This window comes from Pristiophorus japonicus, chromosome 24 (assembly GCF_044704955.1).
Source record: "Pristiophorus japonicus isolate sPriJap1 chromosome 24, sPriJap1.hap1, whole genome shotgun sequence".
Lineage (NCBI taxonomy): Eukaryota > Metazoa > Chordata > Chondrichthyes > Pristiophoridae > Pristiophorus > Pristiophorus japonicus.
This window is the reverse complement of record NC_092000.1, coordinates 8,775,151-8,797,131: the sequence shown is the minus strand read 5'-3', so window position 1 is coordinate 8,797,131 and position 21,981 is coordinate 8,775,151. Positions and strand designations below refer to the sequence as shown.

At 49.0% G+C, this 21,981-nt stretch overlaps 1 protein-coding gene across 2 annotated transcripts; it reads right to left on the bottom strand.

Annotated features, from left to right (window-relative positions):
- Nucleotides 1–4,653: 4,653 nt before the first annotated feature.
- On the bottom strand, nt 4,654–21,606 carry LOC139237801 (protein Dr1-like). 2 transcript variants are annotated; one of them, XM_070867016.1, is made up of 4 exons: nt 21,552–21,606; nt 18,550–18,992; nt 11,488–11,651; nt 4,654–5,226 (listed from the first exon to the last, which is right to left on the bottom strand). In XM_070867016.1, exons 2-4 carry the CDS (start codon nt 18,770–18,772, stop codon nt 5,089–5,091), a joined length of 525 nt encoding a protein of 174 aa, XP_070723117.1. In that variant the 5' UTR covers nt 18,773–18,992; nt 21,552–21,606; the 3' UTR covers nt 4,654–5,088. The 2 variants fall into 2 exon arrangements, with proteins under 2 accessions (XP_070723117.1, XP_070723118.1); XM_070867017.1 differs by lacking the exon at nt 21,552–21,606 and adding an exon at nt 20,597–20,941.
- Between the last annotated feature and the right edge of the window lie 375 nt (nt 21,607–21,981).

Genomic DNA, 21,981 nt, shown 5'->3' with positions numbered 1-21,981 from the left:
CACCAGCCACCACACGGGCTTGACAGAGCTAGGTCTTTATCCAGTGGCACACTCTCTCTCTCTCTCTCTCTCTCACACACACACACACACACACACACACACACACACACAGAATACAAAGCACTGCTGCACCGTTAACCTGTGCGTTCTTCAGGGTATATCATATACTAACTTGTACTTCCAGATAGGTTTAGAATTTACTGGAAGCACTAATTAGTGCTCTTATGTACACAATATCATCTGGTTAATACATTCTGGTTGCTATGTACAATCTCAAATTGTTTGTCCTTAAACAAATGAATTGAAAACCCTGAATATTGACATTTACTCAAATGGAATATTATTGTACTGTACAGTATCATGTATTACCTGTGCCACCAAATCATCATCATCATCATAGGTAGTCCCTCGAGGCGAGGATGACTTGCTTCCACGCCAAAAAGGATGAGTTCACAGGTATTTCAATGAAGGACCGAATATTCCAGATCCCGAACTACATCCTGAAGGGTGGAAGATGCCTGTGCGTGGATTTTTTTTAACGTGTGGTGGCCGTTGCACACCAGCCACTAGACGGGCTTGACAGAGCTAGGTCTTGGTCCAGTGGCAAGGGTTAACCAAGACGACGAGAGACCTGCTCTGCTGCACGGACCTAGTGCGCACACATATCGCAGTGTGGGCTGGCCTGTGCTGCCACCTAATGGGTTGCAATAGTACTGCATGTGTTCACAACAATCCAGTTCCTGCAAGAATGCAACACCAGATCACACAAACACAAATATGTGCTTTAATTTACCAATGTCCTCCTCGCTCTCTCTCACGCTCTTGCTCTCTCTCTTGGGTATGGTTCAACAGGTGCTCATTGTCCTTTGGCATTTGGCTCAAGGGGCCTTGTTTACTTGTGAAGCTTGATAGTAAGCATTGGCCGGCTATTCGACTGCATCGCAATGGGAAACTGAGCCCGGATTGTTATACAGCGAGCGAGCGAGAGCCCTGGCTGATTTCCCCCTCGTTAACTATTTGTTGCAACCTCTCATGACTGCCCAGAGGCTAAGATAAAGGAAATATATATTTGTCTAAATTAGTTGCATTGGTGCAGCGGTAAATGCACTGTGCAGGGTCAGGTTTGGGATGTTACAAATTGTCGGTCGCCTCCTCGGGACAGGAGCATTGAGAGAACTATTGCAGTATACCAATCGCTGCCCCTTGATGAGATAACCAGCACTAGGAACCCAACTGGAGACCTTCTGGTCAGTTACATGCTGCTATTAACAGCTAAGAAATCAGAGGTGTCTGCTACCTACAATGAAACAACCAAGAAAAATGAACTGTTGCCCTGTAGTTTCTGCAAACTTAGGTGGAAATGAATACGTGCACAAGGATTAATTATACTCTGGTGTGGGTATGTACCAGTTAATCCCCAATGTTTTACTGAAACGTGCAATGATTCAGATGTCAAATTAAAAGGGATAAAAACAACCTGAATGTATTTATACAGTTTTGACAAGATGCTTAAAATAGCTAGAATCCTCGGTGACATTTCCATGGAACTTAAAACCAGGTTGTACCGGCTATAAAATGGGTCTTGTTCTCTGTGGGTTTGAGTTCTGCTTATGGACCAGTAATGGCTGTTAAGCATTTTTAATTTCCACTTTGCTGTCATTATCCTTCCTGGGGAAGAGGGTACAGAGGTGGAGGTCACCCTCGGGTGCAGGTCCATGGGTGGAGGTCACCCCAGGGTGCAGGTCCACGGGTGGAGGTCGCCCCAGGGTGCAGGTCCACGGGTGGAGGTCGCCCCAGGGTGCAGGTCCACGGGTGGAGGTCGCCCCAGGGTGCAGGTCCACGGGTGGAGGTCGCCCCAGGGTGCAGGTCCACGGGTGGAGGTCGCCCCAGGGTGCAGGTCCACGGGTGGAGGTCGCCCCAGGGTGCAGGTCCACGGGTGGAGGTCGCCCCAGGGTGCAGGTCCACGGGTGGAGGTCGCCCCAGGGTGCAGGTCCACGGGTGGAGGTCGCCCCAGGGTGCAGGTCCACGGGTGGAGGTCGCCCCAGGGTGCAGGTCCACGGGTGGAGGTCGCCCCAGGGTGCAGGTCCACGGGTGGAGGTCGCCCCAGGGTGCAGGTCCACGGGTGGTGGTCGCCCCAGGGTGCAGGTCCACGGGTGGAGGTCGCCCCAGGGTGCAGGTTCACGGGTGGAGGTCGCCCCAGGGTGCAGGTCCACGGGTGGAGGTCGCCCCAGGGTGCAGGTCCACGGGTGGAGGTCGCCCCAGGGTGCAGGTCCACGGGTGGAGGTCGCCCCGGGGTGCAGGTCCACGGGTGGAGGTCGCCCCGGGGTGCAGGTCCACGGGTGGAGGTCGCCCCGGGGTGCAGGTCCACGGGTGGAGGTCGCCCCGGGGTGCAGGTCCACGGGTGGAGGTCGCCCCGGGGTGCAGGTCCACGGGTGGAGGTCGCCCCGGGGTGCAGGTCCACGGGTGGAGGTCGCCCCGGGGTGCAGGTCCACGGGTGGAGGTCGCCCCGGGGTGCAGGTCCACGGGTGGAGGTCGCCCCGGGGTGCAGGTCCACGGGTGGAGGTCGCCCCGGGGTGCAGGTCCACGGGTGGAGGTCGCCCCGGGGTGCAGGTCCACGGGTGGAGGTCGCCCCGGGGTGCAGGTCCACGGGTGGAGGTCGCCCCGGGGTGCAGGTCCACGGGTGGAGGTCGCCCCGGGGTGCAGGTCCACGGGTGGAGGTCGCCCCAGGGTGCAGGTCCACGGGTGGAGGTCGCCCCAGGGTGCAGGTCCACGGGTGGAGGTCGCCCCAGGGTGCAGGTCCACGGGTGGAGGTCGCCCTCAGGTATCTCATTCAAAGTACGAGTCTGGATGGCAAATGTCGGCAGGTGAATTGACCATCACACAACACTGCCCTCAACCATGCCTTCCTCAGCAGGGTTCACTGGTTGCTGAGCCAGAGAGAAGACCTTGGGCAGCCTATCGTTCCCTAGACTGGGGCAAATTGTGCTGGGCTGGTTGAGACCAACTTAATGCAAACCAGAGTTTGAAGTTGGAATTATCCTTCTCTGTGCGACTCACCAACATCAAACAGTGTAATTATTCACCGAGTTATCACCCCCTTTTATGTTTCACTCTCCCATCCCATATTCAGAGGAAGGACAGCAACCTATGACCTGCCATAATAGGTGGTCGCCCTGCCTCAGCTCATCCGCTGCTGAAACCCTCATCCATGCTTTTGTTACCTCTAGACTTGACTATTCCAACGCACTGCTGGTTGGCCTCCCACATTCTATCTTACGTAAACTAGAGGTGATCCAAAACTTGGCTGCCCATGTTCTAACTCGCACCAAGTCCCGCTCACCCATCACCCCTGTGCTTGCTGACCTCCATTGGCTCCTGGTTAAGCAACGCCTTCCCCCCTCTCAGATATCTGCGCTCCTCCAATTCTTCCCTCTTGAGCATCCCTGATTATAATTGCTCAACCATCGGTGGCCGTACCTTCTATTGCCTGGGCCCCAAGCTCTGGAACTCCCTCCCTAAACCTCTCCGCCTTCAAGATGCTCCTTAAAACCTACCTCTTTGACCAAGCTTTTGGTCACCTGCGCTAATTTCTCCTTATGTGGCTCGGTGTCAAATTTTTATCATATAGTACTCCTGTGAAGCACCATGCCCTGTGGGACGTTTCACTACATTAAAGGTGCTATATAAATACAGGTTGTTGATATTGGTAATTATTCAATAAACCTGGTCATTTTTGGACTTGTACCAGAAACAAATTGCCGTGAACGTTGCCAGTTATCACGAAACCCCAGTCGATCCACCAATATCCTTCCGGGAAGGGAAACTGCTACCCCTACCTGGTCTGGGTTATACGTGACTCTCCAGTCTACATGGCTCTTAGTGGCCTCTGAAGTGGCCTAGCAAGCCACTCAACCCACACAAAGAGCCGAAGAAGTTCCATCATCAGCGTCAAGGCAGCTGGGGATGGGCAATATATGTGGAGCCTTGCCAACCATGTCCACATCCAGAGAACAAATTAAAAATAAAGAAACGACCACTGAAGGACAATACGACAAAGGTTCACTGGACTGATCCCTGGGATGAGAGGGCTGTCCAAAGAGGACAGATTGAGTAGATTGGGCTCTATACTCTCTGGAGTTTAGAAGAATGAGAGGTGATCAGAGTTAAGATTCTGAGGAGGGTTGACAGAGTCAATGCTGAGAGGAAGTTTCCCTCTGGCTAGGGAGTCTAGAGCCAGGGGGTCACAGTCTCAGGATAAAGGGGTCAGCCATTTAAGACTGAGATGACGAGGAATTTCTTGACTCAGAGGATGGCGAACCTTTGGAATTCTTTGCCCTGAAGGACTGTGGATGCTGAATCGTTGACTATATTCAAGGCGGAGATCGATAAGATTTTTGGACTCTCAGGGAATCGAGGGATATCGGGATCGGGCGGGAAGATGGAGTTGAGGTCGAAGATTTGATCTCATTGAATGGCGGAGCAGGCTCGAGGGGCCGAATGGCCTGTACCTGCTCCTAATTCTTATGACACAGCATCATGATAAAACAGTACATTACATTTTGATTGTCACTCGAAGGAAGGAATAACAGGATGCAATTAAATAAAACCTAATTAAAAAGGCACAAAAATATAACATAACGTTCACAATCAAAGGAATGTCTACTCCACTTTTATTATATTATATCATTACTGTAAACAAGGCAATTTAGTCTTCAATTACCGAACACATTAATAAAACCCACAAAATATATGTTAAACAGGAACTTTTATCTGTTTTAACACTTTACTCCAATTAACCAAAATCTTTTAAGTATATAAAAGTTCATTTTCGTGGCCTGAATGTCCATGCACGTACATTGTCCGACACAGACCGAGTCACGTTTTTAAATCGATTCAGTCCAAATACACAATGATACCTTATTTTTGTTTGTTTCTTGTTTGGCTAGTCCGTTTAAAATTTCGCAAACCGGCAGTTCAGTCTCCGGCCGCGGACACGAGGGAGACTCGCCAGCCGGTGACCATCCGCGCCACCATTTATGGAACGGGGCGGGGCGCAAGTAGACGGGAGCAGGTTAGAGAGGGGGCGCTTTAGGTGTCCTCCTCCTCGTCCTCGTCCTGCGAGGAGCCGGCCTTGTTGGCGGTGGCTGCTGCCTGCTGTGCCTGTTGGGCGGCCTGTTGCATCTGGAGCCACTCTTGCTGCGCCAGTTCTGCCTGCTGCTGTCGAGCCTGAGAGAAAATGGACAAGGTCAATGGCCGCTTCGAATCAAATCTTCCTCATTTTGAGGCGGAGGGGAGTAATCTCGGCTGAGGCACTATAATCTAGCTTCGACACCCCTTGAGGGAGGGGGAAGTAAAATCCCGAGCACGTGGGGGGACTGGGTCAGGTGTGAGGACTGCAATACGCTCCCTTGATCCCCTCTTTTCTCTCCACTTCTCCTGATGGCATTGAGTGGGCAGCACTCTCGCCTCCGAGTCAGAAGGTTGTGGGTTCAAGTTTCACTTCAGAGACTGGAGCAAAAAAAAAAAAATCTAGGCCGACATTCCCAGTGCACTGCTGAGGGAGTGTTGCACTGTTGGAGGTGCCGTCTTTCGGATGAGACATTAAAGCGAGGCCCCGTCTGAGCCTCTCAGGTGGACATAAAAGATTCCATGGCACTATTTTGAAGAAGAGCAGGGAAGTTCTCCTGCTGTCCTGGATAATATTTATCCCTCAACCAACATTAATAAAACAGATTATCTGGTCATTATCTCATTGCTGTTTGTGGAACCTTGCTGTGCTCACATTGGCTGCCGTGTTTCCTACATTAGAAGAGAGACTACACTCCAAAAGCACTTAATTTAGGACATCCTGAGGTTGTAAAAGACGCTGCAGGAATGCAAGTCTTTCTGTTCTTACAGTCGAGTGTCAGCAGTTTATGGACATTAAACAGCACCACAACTAATTTGGATTCTGTCCTCATCTCAAATCTACATACTTGCACTTTGCATCTGGTGTCACTGAATAGCGACCAGGAACAAAAACTGAGGGTTTTATGAGGCCAACTGTAGGATTCCTTGTGGAGTTCTCGGCGCTCCTCAATTCTGGCCTTTTGCACATTCCTGATTTTAATCGCCCCACCATTGGCGGCCGTGCCTTCACTGTCTGGGCCCTAAGCTCTGGAATTTCCTCCTCCTCCTCCTTGCTCTCCCCTCCTTGAAGACGCTCCTTAAAACCGACCTCATTGACCAAGCTTTTGGTCACCTGTCTTAATATCTCTATGTGGCTCGGAGTCAAATTATGTTTGATTACGCTCCTGGGACGTTTTACTACATTAAAGGCGCTATGTAAATTCAAGTAGTTGTCATTGGGATCAGCGTACTCAGCAAAGATTAGGGTACAAACCTGCATGTGTGTGTGTGTGTGTGGATCAGTCGATCACCAGGCAGTATATTTACACACACAGCCATCGGTAAAATACAACGGATGATCGAAAAAGGCAGCTTCATCCCAGGCTGCTACCAATATTCTTAGCTGGTTGCTGGGGCAACAGATCAGGTTCACTCGGACGCTTCTCAAAGATCTGGAATGGACTGGAGGAAACTGAGTAAAGCAGCAGTTTGGTACAGAACCCACCAGTCACAACTGAAACTCAGTAGCAGTACCATCCACCGCTGAATAGCTGCATAGGCTTAGTGGATTGATTCCTGGGATGGGGGGATTGTCCTAGTAGGAGAGATTGAGCAGACTAGGCCTATATTCCCCAGAGTTTAGAAGAATGACGTGTGAACTCATTGTAACACAATGGAAAGGGAGAGCGGGGAGAGCGGAGCTGTGCTCACAGCTCCTCATACAGCAAGATCCTCATCACAGCTGGACCACACGAGTTGGGAAGAGGCAGTGCGAGGCTGGAGGAGAAGAGGATGAAAAAGCAGAGTTTGGACAATTTGCCGTACAGGTCCAGTCAGCCCCCCACACCTACCTCCGAACAACCATTTTCACAATGCCACAGACAGAAGCCCAGCAGCAGGTCACTTCATCACAGCCTTAACTGGGAAATGGTGTGAAGCACATATCAATCTAAAATGGGGGGGAGGGGGAAATAAATATACCACATTGGTTTTATAATTTTTTTAAACTGCAAAATAATGTCTGACCCAGTTCTCAGCATCAAGTACTCAGCCAACGCTTCACTTTTGCCTTACTGTATGGTTACGTGGTCATCTGACTAATGTGGAAGGCGGAAAGAGTTTGTGGTGTTGAGGACAGCTTGTAGACTCCAGAGAGTCTGACTGTTGAGCAGAAAATAGAGTTAAAGGACAACTGCATTCAGAGTAATGGCCACAATTCTAAATCAGGACACAGGATATCATTGTTTGGGAGCTTTCCAGTGTTTGTTGCAACGTTTTTTGTTCTACAACTTTGTGTTTCAGGTAGGAATATTCGCTAATTTGTCAGACTACTTGTCAGACATCCTGTCCGGGGGGATGAGCAGATATTTCCTCCAGCTAAATATTGGGAAGACCGAAGCCACTGTCTTCGGTCCCCGCCACAAACTCTGTTCCCTAGCCACTGACTCCGTCCCTCTCCTTGGTCGCTGTCTGTGGCTGAACCAGACTGTTCACAACCTTGCTATCATATCTGACCCCGAGATGAGCTTCCAACCGCATATCCGCTCCATTACCAAGATCGCTTACTTCCACTTCTGCAACATTGCCCTGTCCCTGCCTCAGTTCATCTGCTGCTGAAAACCTCATCCGTGCCTTTGTTACCTCTAGACTAATCCAATGCACTCCTGGCTGGCCTCTCATCTTCCACCCTAAATAAGCCTGAACTCATCCAAAACTCTGCTTGCACCAAGTTCCGTTCACCCATGACCCCTGCGCTCACTGACCTACATTAGCTCCCAGTCCGGCATGCATGGTCTCACCTCTCTCAACCTCTGTAACCTCCTCGAACTCTACAGCCCTCAGAGATATCTGCGCTCCTCCACATTCTGACCTCTTGCTCAGCCCCGCTTCTAATCGCTCCACGATTGGTGGCTGCCTTCAGCTGTCTCGGCCCTAGGCTCGAGTTCAATCCCTGAATCTCTTCTCCTCTCAGCCTCGCTCGTCTCCTTTAAAATGCTGCTTAAAACCTACCCCATTGGCCAAGCTTTCGGTCACCTGTCCTGACATCTCCTTATGTGACTCGGTGTCCAATTTTGATTGAAAACACTCCTGAGAAGTCCCTGGTGATGTTTTACTAAGTTAAAGGCGCTTTATAAATTGTTCTTGTTGAATGAAATTCTTCCCAACAAAGAATAAGGCATTGGAGAGGGTACAGAGGAGATTGGCCAGAATTATATCAGGGATGAGGGTCTTGTTATGTTGAGACTGGAGAAGCTGGGATTGTTCTCCATAGAGAGAGAGAGAAAGACTTGCATTTCTATAGCCCCTTTCACGACCTCAGGATGTCCCAAAGTGCTTTATAGCTAATGACGTACATTTTTTGTAGGAAACGCTGTAGCCAAATTGTGCACAGCCATCAGCAATGTGATAATGACCACTTCATCTGTTTTTGTTATGTTGATTGTGTTATGTATTAAACCCTTTGCAACCTGTATCACACCACCACCAGAGGGCCTACCTGTTGGAGTCCCAAGGAATCCAAGCATCCCTTGGGAGCACAGTATATAAGCAGGCCTCTCACAAGGTACCTGCACTCTGGAGTCTTATTGGAGGAGCTAAGGTCACACTTACTCATTGTTCACAGTACTCAGTTTCATCCTTTATTATGAGCATGTCAGATTGAGGGATAAATATTGGCCTCAAGACACCGGGGAGAACTCCCCTGCTCTTCTTCGAAATAGTGCCATGGAATCTTTTACATCCACCTGAGAGAGCAGACGGCACCTCCGACAGTGCAGCGCTCCCTCAGCACTGCACTGAGAGTGTCAGCCTAGATTTTGTGCTCAAGTCTCTGGAGTGGAAAAGATTAAGGAGGGATTAAATGCAGGTGTTCAAAATTATGAAGGGTTTTTGATAGAGTAAGTAAGGAAATACTGTTACCACTGGCAGGAGGGTCAGTGACCAGAGGACACAGATTTAAGATAATTGGAAAAAGAACCAAGGGGTCCTGGTACATGAAACACAAAAGGATAGTATGCAGGTACAGCAAGTGATCAGGAAGGCCAATGGTATCGTGGCCTTTATTGCAAAGGGGATGGAGTATAAAAGCAGGGAAGTCTTGCTACACAGCTATATAGGGTATTGGTGAGGCCACACCTGGAATACTGCGTGCAATTTTGGTTTCCATATTTACAAAAGGACATACTTGCTTTGGAGGCAGTTCAGAGAAGGTTCACTCAGTTGATTCCGGGGATGAGGGGGTTGACTTATGAGGAAAGGTTGAGTAGGCTGGGCCTCTACTCATTGGAGTTCAGAAGAATGAGAGGTGAGCTTATAGAGATGTATAAGATTATGAGGGGGCTTGACAAGGTGGATGCAGAGAGGATGTTTCCACTGATGGAGGAGACTAGAACTAGAGGGCATGATCTTAGAATAAGGGGTCGCCCATTTAAAACAGAGAGGAGAGAAATTTCTTCTCTCAGAGGGTTGTTAATCTGTGGAATTCGCTGCCTCAGAGAGCTGTGGAAGCTGGGACATTGAATAAATTTAAGACAGAAATAGACAGTTTCTTAAACGACAAGGGAATAAGGGGTTATGGGGAACGGGCAGGGAAGTGGAGCTGAGTCCATGATCGGATCAGCCATGATCTTATTGAATGGCGGAGCAGGCTCGAGAGGCCATATGGCCTACTCCTGCTCCTATTTCTTATGTTCTATGAGAAGATTTTTTTTAATGCAGCAAGGTATGATTGGAATGTGCTGCCTGAGGGAGTGGTGGAAGCAGATTCAATAGTAACTTTCGAAAAGGAAATGGATATATACTTGAAAAAGAGAAATTTGCGGGGCTGTGGGGAAAGAGTGGTGCTAATTGGACAGCTCTTTCACATAGCCAGCACAGGCAGGATGGGCTGAATGGCCTCCTTCTGCACTGTATGATTCTATGAAACAGTTCTGCTACACCTAGTCAACACAGATCACACACTACTCCTGGCAGTGATAGACACAGTGGGACTGACACACACAGTCTACTACAGAAGTAATTTCAAACAAGCACCGTTCCTGAAAAAAAAAAATGGGTTTTGGTTCCACTAAGAACCAAGGTGAGGAGTCCAGGTGAAGAGTGCATGATACAACAACAACCTGTATTTATATAGTGCCTTTACTGTAGTAAAATGTCCCAGGACTGTTACAAGACAAAACAAATAAATGTGACACCGAGCCACATAAGAAATAATGACAGCAGATGACCAAAAGCTTGGTCAGAGGTAGGTTTTAAGGAGCGTCTTAAAGGAGGAAAGGGAGGTAGAGGGACGGAGAGGTTTAGGGAGGGAGTTCCAGAGCTTGGGGCCCAGGCAACAGAAGGCACGGCCACCAATGGTGGTGTGATTATAATCAAGGATGCTCAGGAAGGCAGAATTTGAGGAACGCAGATATCTCGGGGTGGGGGGTTGTGGGGCTGGAGGATGTTAGAGATCAGGAGGGGTGAGGCCATGGAGGGATTTGTAAACAAGGATGAGAATTTTGAAATCGAGGCGTTGCTTAACCGGGTAGGTCAGCGAGCACAGGGAGTGATGGGTGAGCGGGACTTGGTGCGAGTTAGGACACGGGGCAGTGAGCACAGGGGGTGATGGGTGAGCGGGACACGGTGTGAGTTAGGACACGGGGCAGCGAGCACAGAGGGTGATGGGTGAGCGGGACTTGGTGCGAGTTAGGACACGGGGCAGTGAGCACAGGGGGTGATGGGTGAGCGGGACACGGTGTGAGTTAGGACACGGGGCAGCGAGCACAGAGGGTGATGGGTGAGCGGGACTTGGTGCGAGTTAGGACACGGGCAGTGAGCACAGGGGGTGATGGGTGAGCGGGACTTGGTGCGAATTAGGACACGGGCAGCCGAGTTTTGGATGACCTCAAGTTTACGTAAGGTAGAACGTGGGAGGCCAGCCTGGAGTGCGTAAGAATAGTCAAGCTTAGAGGTAACAAAGGCATGGATGAGGGCTTCAGCAGCGGATGAGCTGAAGCAGGGGCGGAGACGAGCAATGTTACGGAGGTGGAAATAAGGAGGATCTCAAAGGAGGAGAGGTTTGGGGAGGGAATTCCAGAGCTTAGGGCCTGGATGGGGGAAAGCATGGCCGCCAATGATGGATGACCTCAAGTTTACGTAGGGTAGAATGTGGGAGGCCAGCCAGGAGCGCGTTGGAATAGATAAGAGAAGCTACACACTGGGTGTCAACATGGGAACTATTGATTAAATGCTAGCAAGCTCAGGTTTGAGTCTATAGATTGCAAGAAGGGGTGAGCGAGGCTGGCGAAGAGCTCTAAGTTTTGAGGCACTGGGAAAGAACGAGTTAGGGTTGGAGAAATAAACATTATGCATTTCAAAATACTGAGCAACTTTTCTTACTTTTGCAAACAACTCTTGCTGCTGGCGAAGCAGCTCCTCCTCCGGTATGCCGAGATTCTCCAGGCGCGAACTGGCCTTCCTCCTTTCCAGGGCCACTGTCTTGCATTCCCGCAGAACGTCCTTCACTTCAGTTATGTACGATCCAAAGCCGAGACTTTCCAAAGCTGCAGGACAAGGTAACAGAGAGAAGCTTTTAACATCCCCCATGGCTAATTTACGCTTTTTGTTGGGAATTAATTTACACCCAACAATCTGATTTCAAAGTTCTCTCATACCCACGTGGAGGATTCATGTTAAACTGCGTGCAGTTCTGGTCGCCACATTTACAGGAAAGCTGCGATTGCACCAGAGAGAGTACAGAGGAGATTTATGAGGATGTTGCCTGGACTGGAGAATTTTAGCTATGAGAAAAGATTGGATAGGCTGGGGTTGTTTTCTTCTTTGGAACAGAGGAGGCTGAGTCGAGACCTTATTGAGGTGTATAAAATTATGAGGGGCCTGGATAGAGTGGATAGGAAGGACCCATTTCTCGTAGTAGAGAGGTCAACAACCAGGGGGCATAGATTTAACGGAATTGGTAGAAGGTTTAGAGGGGATTTGAGGAGAACTTTTTCCACCCAGAGTGAAGTAGGGGTCTGGAACTCACTGCCTGAAAGGGTGGTAGAGGCAGAAACCCTCATCGCATTTAAAAAGTACTTGGATGTGCACTTGAAGTGTCATAACCTACAGAGCTAGAACCAAGAGCTGGAAAGTAGGATTCGGCTGGATAGCTCGTCGGCCGACACGGACACGATGGGCCGAATGGCCTCCTTCTGTGCCGTATATTTCTATGATTCTAGAAACAGAGAACCAGTTCTGTTCGATTTCATTTCATCTCATTCATTTCCGCTTAATAGTTCTCCTCCCGAGTACGGATTCCGCTGTGGTGAAGTTCTACAGGTGTCAGCTATCTTTCAGAATCTTGTCCAAGTGGCTATGCTAGATGCGAGAACCTAGATGTGTTGACATACCATGCTGAGGGCAGTACAGCCAGGTCAGATCCTATCCTCACCCAATACCCACACAGGTAGACCTTCCAGGAGGAGCCAACAGGCCAAGATCTGGAATGGGAACCCTGGCACACAAGTAGGTTCCTACCTCAACCAATCAGCCTTTGAGCAGTGCCAAGAGGAGGCCATTTCCTGCCCCAAGAACAGCGGGGGGGGGGAAGGGGGGAAATCGGCCCGAACTGGACATTTGACAGCTGGTTCCTAACACCTGCTCTTGACATGACAAGAATGGAAATCAACTTGTTCTAATGCTTTAATTTTGCACACTAATCTCTTGTGTGGGACCTTGTCAAAAGCCTTTTGAAAGCCTTTTAAAATTCTGTCGGGATTGGACAGGTTAGATGCAGGAAGAATGTTCCCGATGTTGGGGAAGTCCAGAACCAGGGGTCACAGTCTAAGGATACGGGGTAAGCCATTTAGAGCGAGATGAGGAGAAACTTCTTCACTCAGAGAATTGTGAACCTGTGGAATTCTCTACCACAGAAAGTTGGTGAGGCCAATTCACTAAATATATTCAAAAAGGAGTTACGGCTAAAGGGATCAAGGGGTCTGGAGAGAAAGCAGGAGTGGGGTACTGAAGTTGCATGATCAGCCATGATCATATTGAACGGTGGTGCAGGCTCGAAGGGCCAAATGGCCTACTCCTGCACCTATTTTCTATGTTTCTATGACCCCTCACAAACTTCTGATTTACAAGATTTGAACATGAACACTCATCTTAACCAATTTCTGCTGTGCATCAAATATTAGCCTGCTTTGATGGGCCTCAGATATTAAACGATTTATGGTGTACCTTGGCTTACATTCGGTGATATGACTGATCAATCACAGGTCACCAACCCAGGTAGTCAAACAATCAAATAGGTCTGTTCTGGCTATGGCACATTTTCCCACTCATATCCGGGGGGGGGGGGGGGGTGTGTGGAGGGCAACCTTAACTCAGAGTAACCTGGTACCAATTGTTCAGCTACTCACTGAATAAACCTGGTGAGCTATCTGGGGGGGGGGGGGGAATAGTTCATTAGGTTTTCCTTAGCTGCCAATATTCTATGGCAGGGACACCGTGAGACATGGAACTCTGAAGAGGTTTGTTTTGCAATCCAATTAACTCACTTACACGAACACGACATGTTACAGAATGAGTACTTTCCCGCCATCCATTAGAAACCACAAGACAGGCAAGCATCCACGTCAAGCCCCTTCTTGTGTATCTACAAGAGTTCCACCCAAAACTGGCGTCAGCGTAGACTTTGCAGGTTGTTGGCCAACGTGTCAGCCGTGGCTCAGTAGGCAGCACTCTCGCCTCCGAGTCAGAAGGTTGTGGATTCAAGTCCCACTCCAGATACCAGAGTACATAAATCTAGTCCGACACTCCCAGTGCAGTGCTAAGGGAGGGCCGCACTGTCGGAGGGGCAGTACTGAGGGAGCGCCGCACTGTCGGAGGGGCAGTACTGAGGGAGCGCCGCACTGTCGGAGGGGCAGTACTGAGGGAGCGCCGCACTGTCGGAGGGGCAGTACTGAGGGAGCGCCGCACTGTCGGAGGGGCAGTACTGAGGGAGCGCCGCACTGTCGGAGGGGCAGTACTGAGGGAGCGCCGCACTGTCGGAGGGGCAGTACGGAGGGAGCGCCGCACTGTCGGAGGGGCAGTACGGAGGGAGCGCCGCACTGTCGGAGGGGCAGTACGGAGGGAGCGCCGCACTGTCGGAGGGGCAGTACGGAGGGAGCGCCGCACTGTCGGAGGGGCAGTACTGAGGGAGCGCCGCACTGTCGGAGGGGCAGTATTGAGGGAGCGCCGCACTGTCGGAGGGGCAGTACGGAGGGAGCGCCGCACTGTCGGAGGGGCAGTACGGAGGGAGCGCCGCACTGTCGGAGGTGCCGTCTTTCGGATGAGACGTTAAACCGAGGCCCCGTCTGCTCTCTCAGTGGACATAAAAGATCCCACGGCACTATTTCGAAGAAGAGCAGGGGAGTTATCCCCGATGTCCTGGGGCCAATATTTATCCCTCAATCAACATAACAAAAACAGATTTTCTGGTCATTATCGCTGTTTGTGGGAGCTTGTTGTGCGCAAATTGTCTGATGCGTTTCCTACATTGGCTACACTCTAAAAGTACTTCATTGGCTGTAAAGTGCTTTGAGACGTCCAGTGGTCGTGAAAGGCGCTATATAAATGCAAGTTTTTATTGCCTTGGTAATGCCACATGACGCGAGGACATCCAACGAGAACAAGGAACTCACAAAGCGGCATTCAAATCTATGATGCTGGAACTACGTCTATTTCGCTTCCCTCTGTATCCTGAAGGCACTGATTTCACAGGAGTGATCATATATAAGTATATATAAAAAGATATAGAAATATTTTGGCTGCAAGGGTAATCTCAAATTAGGATCACGGAAACTTACAGCACAGAAGGAGGCCGTTCAACCCGTCGTGCCTGTGCTGGCTCTTTAAAAGAGAACTCGCACATGGTCCCACACACCCGTATTTTTGTCCGTAACCCTGTAGCCATCCTCAAGTACCAACTCCCTTTTAAAATGGTTGATGGAATCAGCTCCCACCACCTTTTCAGGTCAAGCGTTCCAGAACCCGACAACTCTGAGTGAAGAAAATTCTCCTCCTCTCCCCTCTAGACCCGTTACCAATGATTTTCTCGCACGCTCCTGGCAAGAGTCGCTGCTCAGCGATCAACAGCTTTCAGCATATAATGAAAAGGATCTGACAGTGCGTGACAAAAGGGGGGGGGGGGGGGCGGAGGCAGAGTGCTGGATAGGTAGGGGGTGAGAAACTCAATCAATGTGAAAGGCCTGGAAATAGCTTGTTAGTACACAGCATGCGTACGCCCAAGAGCACACAAGGAGATCAAACATCAAAAGGAAGGGGCTGTAGAACTTGACCTAAATTGAAAAGTTATTAGGATTCAGGATTGTAATGTGGTCAAGGTGAGACACTCGTCACACTTTCATGCAGGGTGACAAAAGAAAGCCCACAATAGTTTGGACTGGATTATTGACTTTTGTCACCCTCAGCACCAGGGGCTTGAGGGCATTTGGGCCAGGGACTCCCAGGTGTCGGTGAGGATGTTGCACTTTATCAGGGAGGCTTTGAGGGTGTACTTGTAACGTTTCCTCTGCCGACTTTGGCCAAAGACCAGTTCGCCCTAAGTGGAGGAAGTGCATCCGGGAAGGTCGAGTCTTGTCGCCGAGAGCACGCAGAAATCAAGCACAGGCAGCGGAAAGAGCATGCGGCAAACCTGTCCCACCCTCCCTTTCCCTCAACGACTATCTGCCCCACCCGTGACAGGGGCTGTGGCTCTCGTATTGGACTGTTCAGCCACCCAAGGACTCAATGAGTGGAAGCAAGTCTTCCTCGATTCCGAGGGACTGCCTACGATTGATTGATTGATTGATTGAGGGGGCACTGCAGGTCCCGGCTCACGGTACGCGTCATCCAAACTCTGCTGGTGACAAATCACAACCGTCTCAAAGTTCGTCTCGGGCAGTGGTGCAGTCAATGGAACTGGGCCACTGTCCACCAGGCGCTGCGTATAACGGGCAGACGACCAGAGACTGCCCGTTTCACCCCAGCGCACAAGACCAATACATTTTCAGTACAATTGCAAAGACAGACAGACTTGCATTCACATAGCGCATTCCACGACCGCTGGTCGTCTCAGAGCGCTTTACAGCCAATGAAGCACTTTTGGAATGTTGTCACTGTTGTGAATTTCACACCGTTTCTTGATCGAGCACAGGAATAACAAGCTTTTCACGGCGTGCAATGGTGCTTTGTTACTTTCAAGGGATTTTCTATCATATAACAAAGCTGGTGATTGACTGTAAATTATAGCTATCAATTACAGACTGGAATTACAGCAGCGCTCAGAACGCAGTCAGAGTCTTTTTCGAATCAACAGAAGGTCTGTGGGACTACCTAGGGGGAGGCAATAAATTGTGCCGCCTGTTTCGTAATGTCTGTACAACCTGTGTAGATGTCACCTTTACTGTGCAGTGTGATACTGGTCAGAACGGTTTGATTCTCGGTCTCTGCTGTTAACTGATTGGAGCCATGCAGCAGGAAGGACGAGATTGACTTATGAGGAAAGGTTGAGTAGGTTGGGCCTCTACTCATTGGAATTCAGAAGAATGAGAGGTGATCTTATCGAAATGTATAAGATTATGAGGGGGCTTGACAAGGTGGATGCAGAGAGGATGTTTCCACTGATGGGGGAGACTAGAACTAGGGGGCATGATCTTAGAATAAGGGGCCGCTCATTTAAAACTGAGATGAGGAGGAATTTCTTCTCTCAGAGGGTTGTAAATCTGTGGAATTCGCTGCCTCAGAGAGCTGTGGAAGCTGGGTCATTGAATAAATTTAAGACAGAATTAGACAGTTTCTTAAACGATAAGGAGCTATGGGGAGCAGGCAGGGAAGTGGAGCTGAGTCCATGATCAGATCAGCCATGATCTTATTAAATGGCGGAGCAGGCTCGAGGGGCCGTATGGCCTACTCCTGCTCCTGCTCCTATTTCTTCTGTTCTTATAACCAGTCTTGGTGTTCATACTGGCTTCCTAGTGGAAAGACCAGTGTGCGTGGACATGGGGTGGGACATCATCAAGCTGGTCAACTTGTCACACTTCCATAGCCTCCTGCACCTTACTAGCTAGCGACATACATAAAGAAAAAAAACTTGCATTTATATTGCACTTTTTAAGATGTCCCAATGTGCTTTACAGCCAAAAAAGCACTTTGGCAGCGTCGTCACAGTTGTAATGAAGGGAAACGTGGTAACAAATTTGCACACAGCAAGATCCCACAACAGCAATGAAATAAAAGACCAGATCACCTGTCACTCACCAGGTGCTGATGATGGGATAAATATTGGCCAGGATACCGGTGAGTACTCCCCTGCTCTTCACCTGAGAGGGCAGATAGGGCCTCGGTTTAATGTCTCATCCGGAAGACGGCACCTCCGACACTGCAGCACTCCCTCAGCACTGCGCTGATGTGTCAGCCTCGATTAAGTCTCTGTGCTGGGACTTGAACCCACAACCTTATGACAGTAGATGCAGGGAGGATGATCCCCCTGGCTGAGGAGTCTAGAACCAGGGGTCACAGTCTCAGGATAAGGGGTTGGCCATTTAGGACTGAGATGAGGAGAAACTTCTTCACTCAGAGGGTGGTGAATCTTTGGAATTCTCTGCCCCAGAGGGCTGTGGAGGCTCAGTCGTTGAGTATATTCAAGACAAAGATCGATAGATATTAAGGGAATCAAGGGATATGGAGACAGAGCAGGAAAGTGGAGTTGAGGTCGAAGATCAACCATGATTTCAGTGAATGGCGGAACAGGCTCGAGGGGCCGAATGGCCTACTCCTAATTCTCATGACTCAGAGGCGAGAGTGCTACCCACTGAACCACAGCAGAAGAATGGCCACAGAGGTGAGGGATCTGAAAATGGAAGCTCCTTTGATAATCATACGCAAGCTTCAATTAGCACTTGCCGGGATGGCGGGACTGACATATCAAGAAAGATCAACTGGGCTTGTATTCACTGGAGTTCATAGAAACGTTTAAAATTCTGACGGGTTTAGACAGGTTAGATGCAGGAAGAACGTTCCCAATGTTGGGGAAGTCCAGAAACAGGGGTCACAGTCTAAGGATAAGGGGTAAGCCATTTAGGACCGAGATGAGGAGAAACCTCTTCACCCAGAGAGCGGTGAACCTGTGGAATTCTCTACCACAGAAAGTTGTTGAGGCCAATTCACTAAATATATTCAAAAAGGAGTTAGATGAAGTCCTTACTACTAGAGGGATCAAAGGGGTATGGCGAGAAAGCAGGAATGGGGTACTGAAGTTGCATGTTCAGCCATGAACTCATTGAATGGCGGTGCAGGCTAGAAGGGCCGAATGGCCTACTCCTGCACCTATTTTCTATGTTTCTATGAAGGAGAGCAGAAAACTTAAATCAAATGCTACTGCAATTTCACAATAGTTTCCTTATGTTAATCACATACCTAGCATGATGTGATCTGGTGAGATTGTTTTCTTATCAGACTTATTGCAGATTTCATTAGCTTCCGAGGATATTAAATGAATGAATTCAGTGCAGCAGTTCACCACCATTTCTCTGGCATCATTCGCTACCCTGACATTTGGTAGGATCTCTTTGATAATCTTGTTGATTGCAGCTCTTGGAATCGTTAAGTCATCATCATTATTACCTGAAGCAGAGGCCATAGTCCTTTATTTCATACAAGCTTCTGTTCGAAGTTTTTTCTTTTAAAAAAAAAAGGCAACTCAAAGGCTATTTCGCCTCATAAGGTTGGTATATGCCAAATCCACATAAAGTTGATCTATTGATACTGAATGGTGTTTAATCCCATAAGATTCCAAGACTACAATGTGGCGAACATCTGGCTTAGAGATTAAGGAAGGAATTAAATATGATCTTTCCATCCTGGAGAAAAAGGCAAAAACATCAGACATTAAAACATAAAACCTCAACAGCAGAAAACAACTGCACATTAATTAAATAATAACCACAAACAATCCGAGAGCATTACTCAGAGATAATGGCCATATTCTGACTGCACAAAATGAGCAAACACGTTATAAACTTCAATATTAAGGGGAACAGAGAGGGTAGATGGAGAGAAGCTATTCCCGCTGGTTGGGGAGTTTAGGACTAGGGGCCATAGTCTAAAAATTAGAGCCAGACCTTTCAGGAGTGAAATTAGGAAACACACAAAGGGCGGTAGAAGTTTGGAACTCTCTTCCGCAAACGGCAATTGATGCCGAGTCAATTGTTGATTTTAAATCGTTGATTGATATCTTTGTGTTAACTAAAGGTATTAAGGATTATGGAGTTAGGTCGCAGATCAGCAGGTCAGGCAGCATCTGTGGGGCGAGAAAGAGCTAATGCTTCAGGTCGATGACCTTGAGCAGACCTGGTAAAAGTTGAGATATAACAGATTTTAAGCAAGTATACAGGCAGGGAAAGGTGGGGGTGGGGGGAACAAAATGAAAGATTAAATGGCAAAAGGGGTGACAAAGCAAAAAGAGATGGTAATGGAACAAGTGAAGGAACAAAAGATGGGTCTCAAATAGGTGTAAATGGGAATAGCAGAATCATCAACAGCTATCGTCAAAAACATAGGGGCAGAGATTAAGAACATAAGACCGTAAGAAATAGGAGCAGGAGTAGGCCACACTGCCCCTTAATCCTGCTCCGCCATTCACTAAGATCATGGCTGATTTTCAACCTTAACTCCACTTTCCTGCCCGATCTCCATATCCCTTGATTACCCCGAGACTCCAAAAATCTGTATCTCAGCCTTGAATATACTCAGAGACACAGCATCCACAGCCATCTGGGGCAGAGAATTCCAAAGATTCACAACCCTCTGAGTGAAGAAATCTCTCCTCATCTCTGTCTTAAATGGCCAACATCTTATCCTGAGACTATGGCCCCTAGTTCTAGAATTCCCAGCCCGGGGGAAACATCCCCTCAGCATCGACCCTGTCAAACCCCCTCAGAATCTTGAATGTTTCAATGAGATCATCTCTCATTCTTCTAAATTCTAGAGAGTATAGGCCCATTCTACACAATCTCTCATCATAAGACAGCTCTCTCATCCCAGGAATCAATTTAGGTTACGGTCTGAAATTGCTGAACTCGATGTGGAGTTCAGAAAGCTGCAATGTGCCTAATCGAAAGATGAGGAGCTGTTCCTCTGGCTCAGTGGGTAGCACCCTCATCTCTGAGTCAGAAGGTTGTGGGTTCAACTCCCACTCCAGAAATTTGAGCACAAAAATCTAGTGCTGCACTGTTGGAGGTGCTGCCTTTCGGATGAGACGTTAAAACCACAGCTCAGTCTGCCGTCTCGGGCAGACGTAAAAGATCCCCCGGACACTATTTCGAAGAAGAGTTCTCCGTCCCCACCGCTGTCCTGGGGCCAACATTTATCCCCCAACCAACATCACTTAAAAAATTATCTAGTCATCATCACACTGCTTTTTGTGGGAGCTTGCTTTGTGAAAATAGGCCGCCACGTTTCCTACATTAACAACGGTGACTACGCTTGAAAAATTGGATATGAAGCACTTTGGAACATCGAGGATGGAGGAGGGGGGGGAGGGGGGGCAAAGGTGCTGTAGAAATGCAAGTCATTCTTTGTTACGTTGAGACCCAATGGTCTGATTGAGCGGGAAGGGTTGGGGGTCAAAACAGCTTTTTTGGGGAGGAAGTGAAACAAATATGCTGCTGCTGCAGCAGTATTCACTCCCTCCCACTTACATACACTACCTCCCTCCTGCCCTCCATCCCATTCACTCCCTCTCTCCATCCTACACACACCCTCTCTACATCCTACACACACCCTCTCTCCATCCTACACACACCCTCTCTCCATCCTACACACACCCTCTCTCCATCCTACACACACCCTCTCTCCATCCCACACACAATCCCACTCTCCCACATTTCCTCCATCCCATACACATTCCCTCCCCAAACACACACACACACTCCCTCCATCCCTCACACAAAATCCCACCCTCCCACATTCCCTCCATCCAACTCACTCCCTCCCACCATCCCACATACATTCCTTCCCTCCATCCCACACACATTCCCTCCCTCCATCCCACACTCACTTCCTCCTTCCATCACACACGCTGCCTCCTTCCCTCATTTCCACACACACTCCCTCCCTTCATCCCACTCACTTCCTCCCACCATCCCTCCATCCGACACACACTCACTCCCTCACCAAGACCCCACGCCTCCCCCCCCACACACACACACTGTCTCTCTCTCTCTCTCTCTCTGGGGCTGAGAGCACCCGCGGGAGGCCGCCCTCCAGCAACTGGGGTCAGCGCCTTGCGAGAGAGGATGGGGAATGGCGGATTGGGGAGCTGGAGCTGGAGCGGGAGCGACCTCGACCTACTCCTCACACTCACACCCTCACCACTCCCGCCGCCCACCCCCCAGTGCCCGGCCTCCAGCCCCTTTCACCATTAGTTTTACTCCAGGAGCCGCTCCATTCCCACCGGAAGCCGCCGTCAGCTCCACTTCCGTTTCCAGGGGCAACCGATTTTTTTGTAACGCTGCCTTTCCCTCGTTAACCTCTCTCTTTCGTATTCCTTTCCCTCTCTTCCTCGTACCTTTAACAAACCGTCGTATTTTATTAAACTCAACGCGCGAATTATTTAAATGTTTTTAAAATTCTGTTTTCTGGCGATGCATTGTGGGAGTTGTAGTTTCATGCTCTCAGACTGCAACATTTCTCAATTATAATTAAATCATTACTTTTTAAAAAATATTTGGCATTTATTTGAAACTAAAACTGGTTTAAAAATGTTAATAGATGGATTTAAAATGTTAACATTAAATTGTGACTGGCGCGCAATGTCTTGTGGGACTTGTAGTTTTGTCTCAACCCATG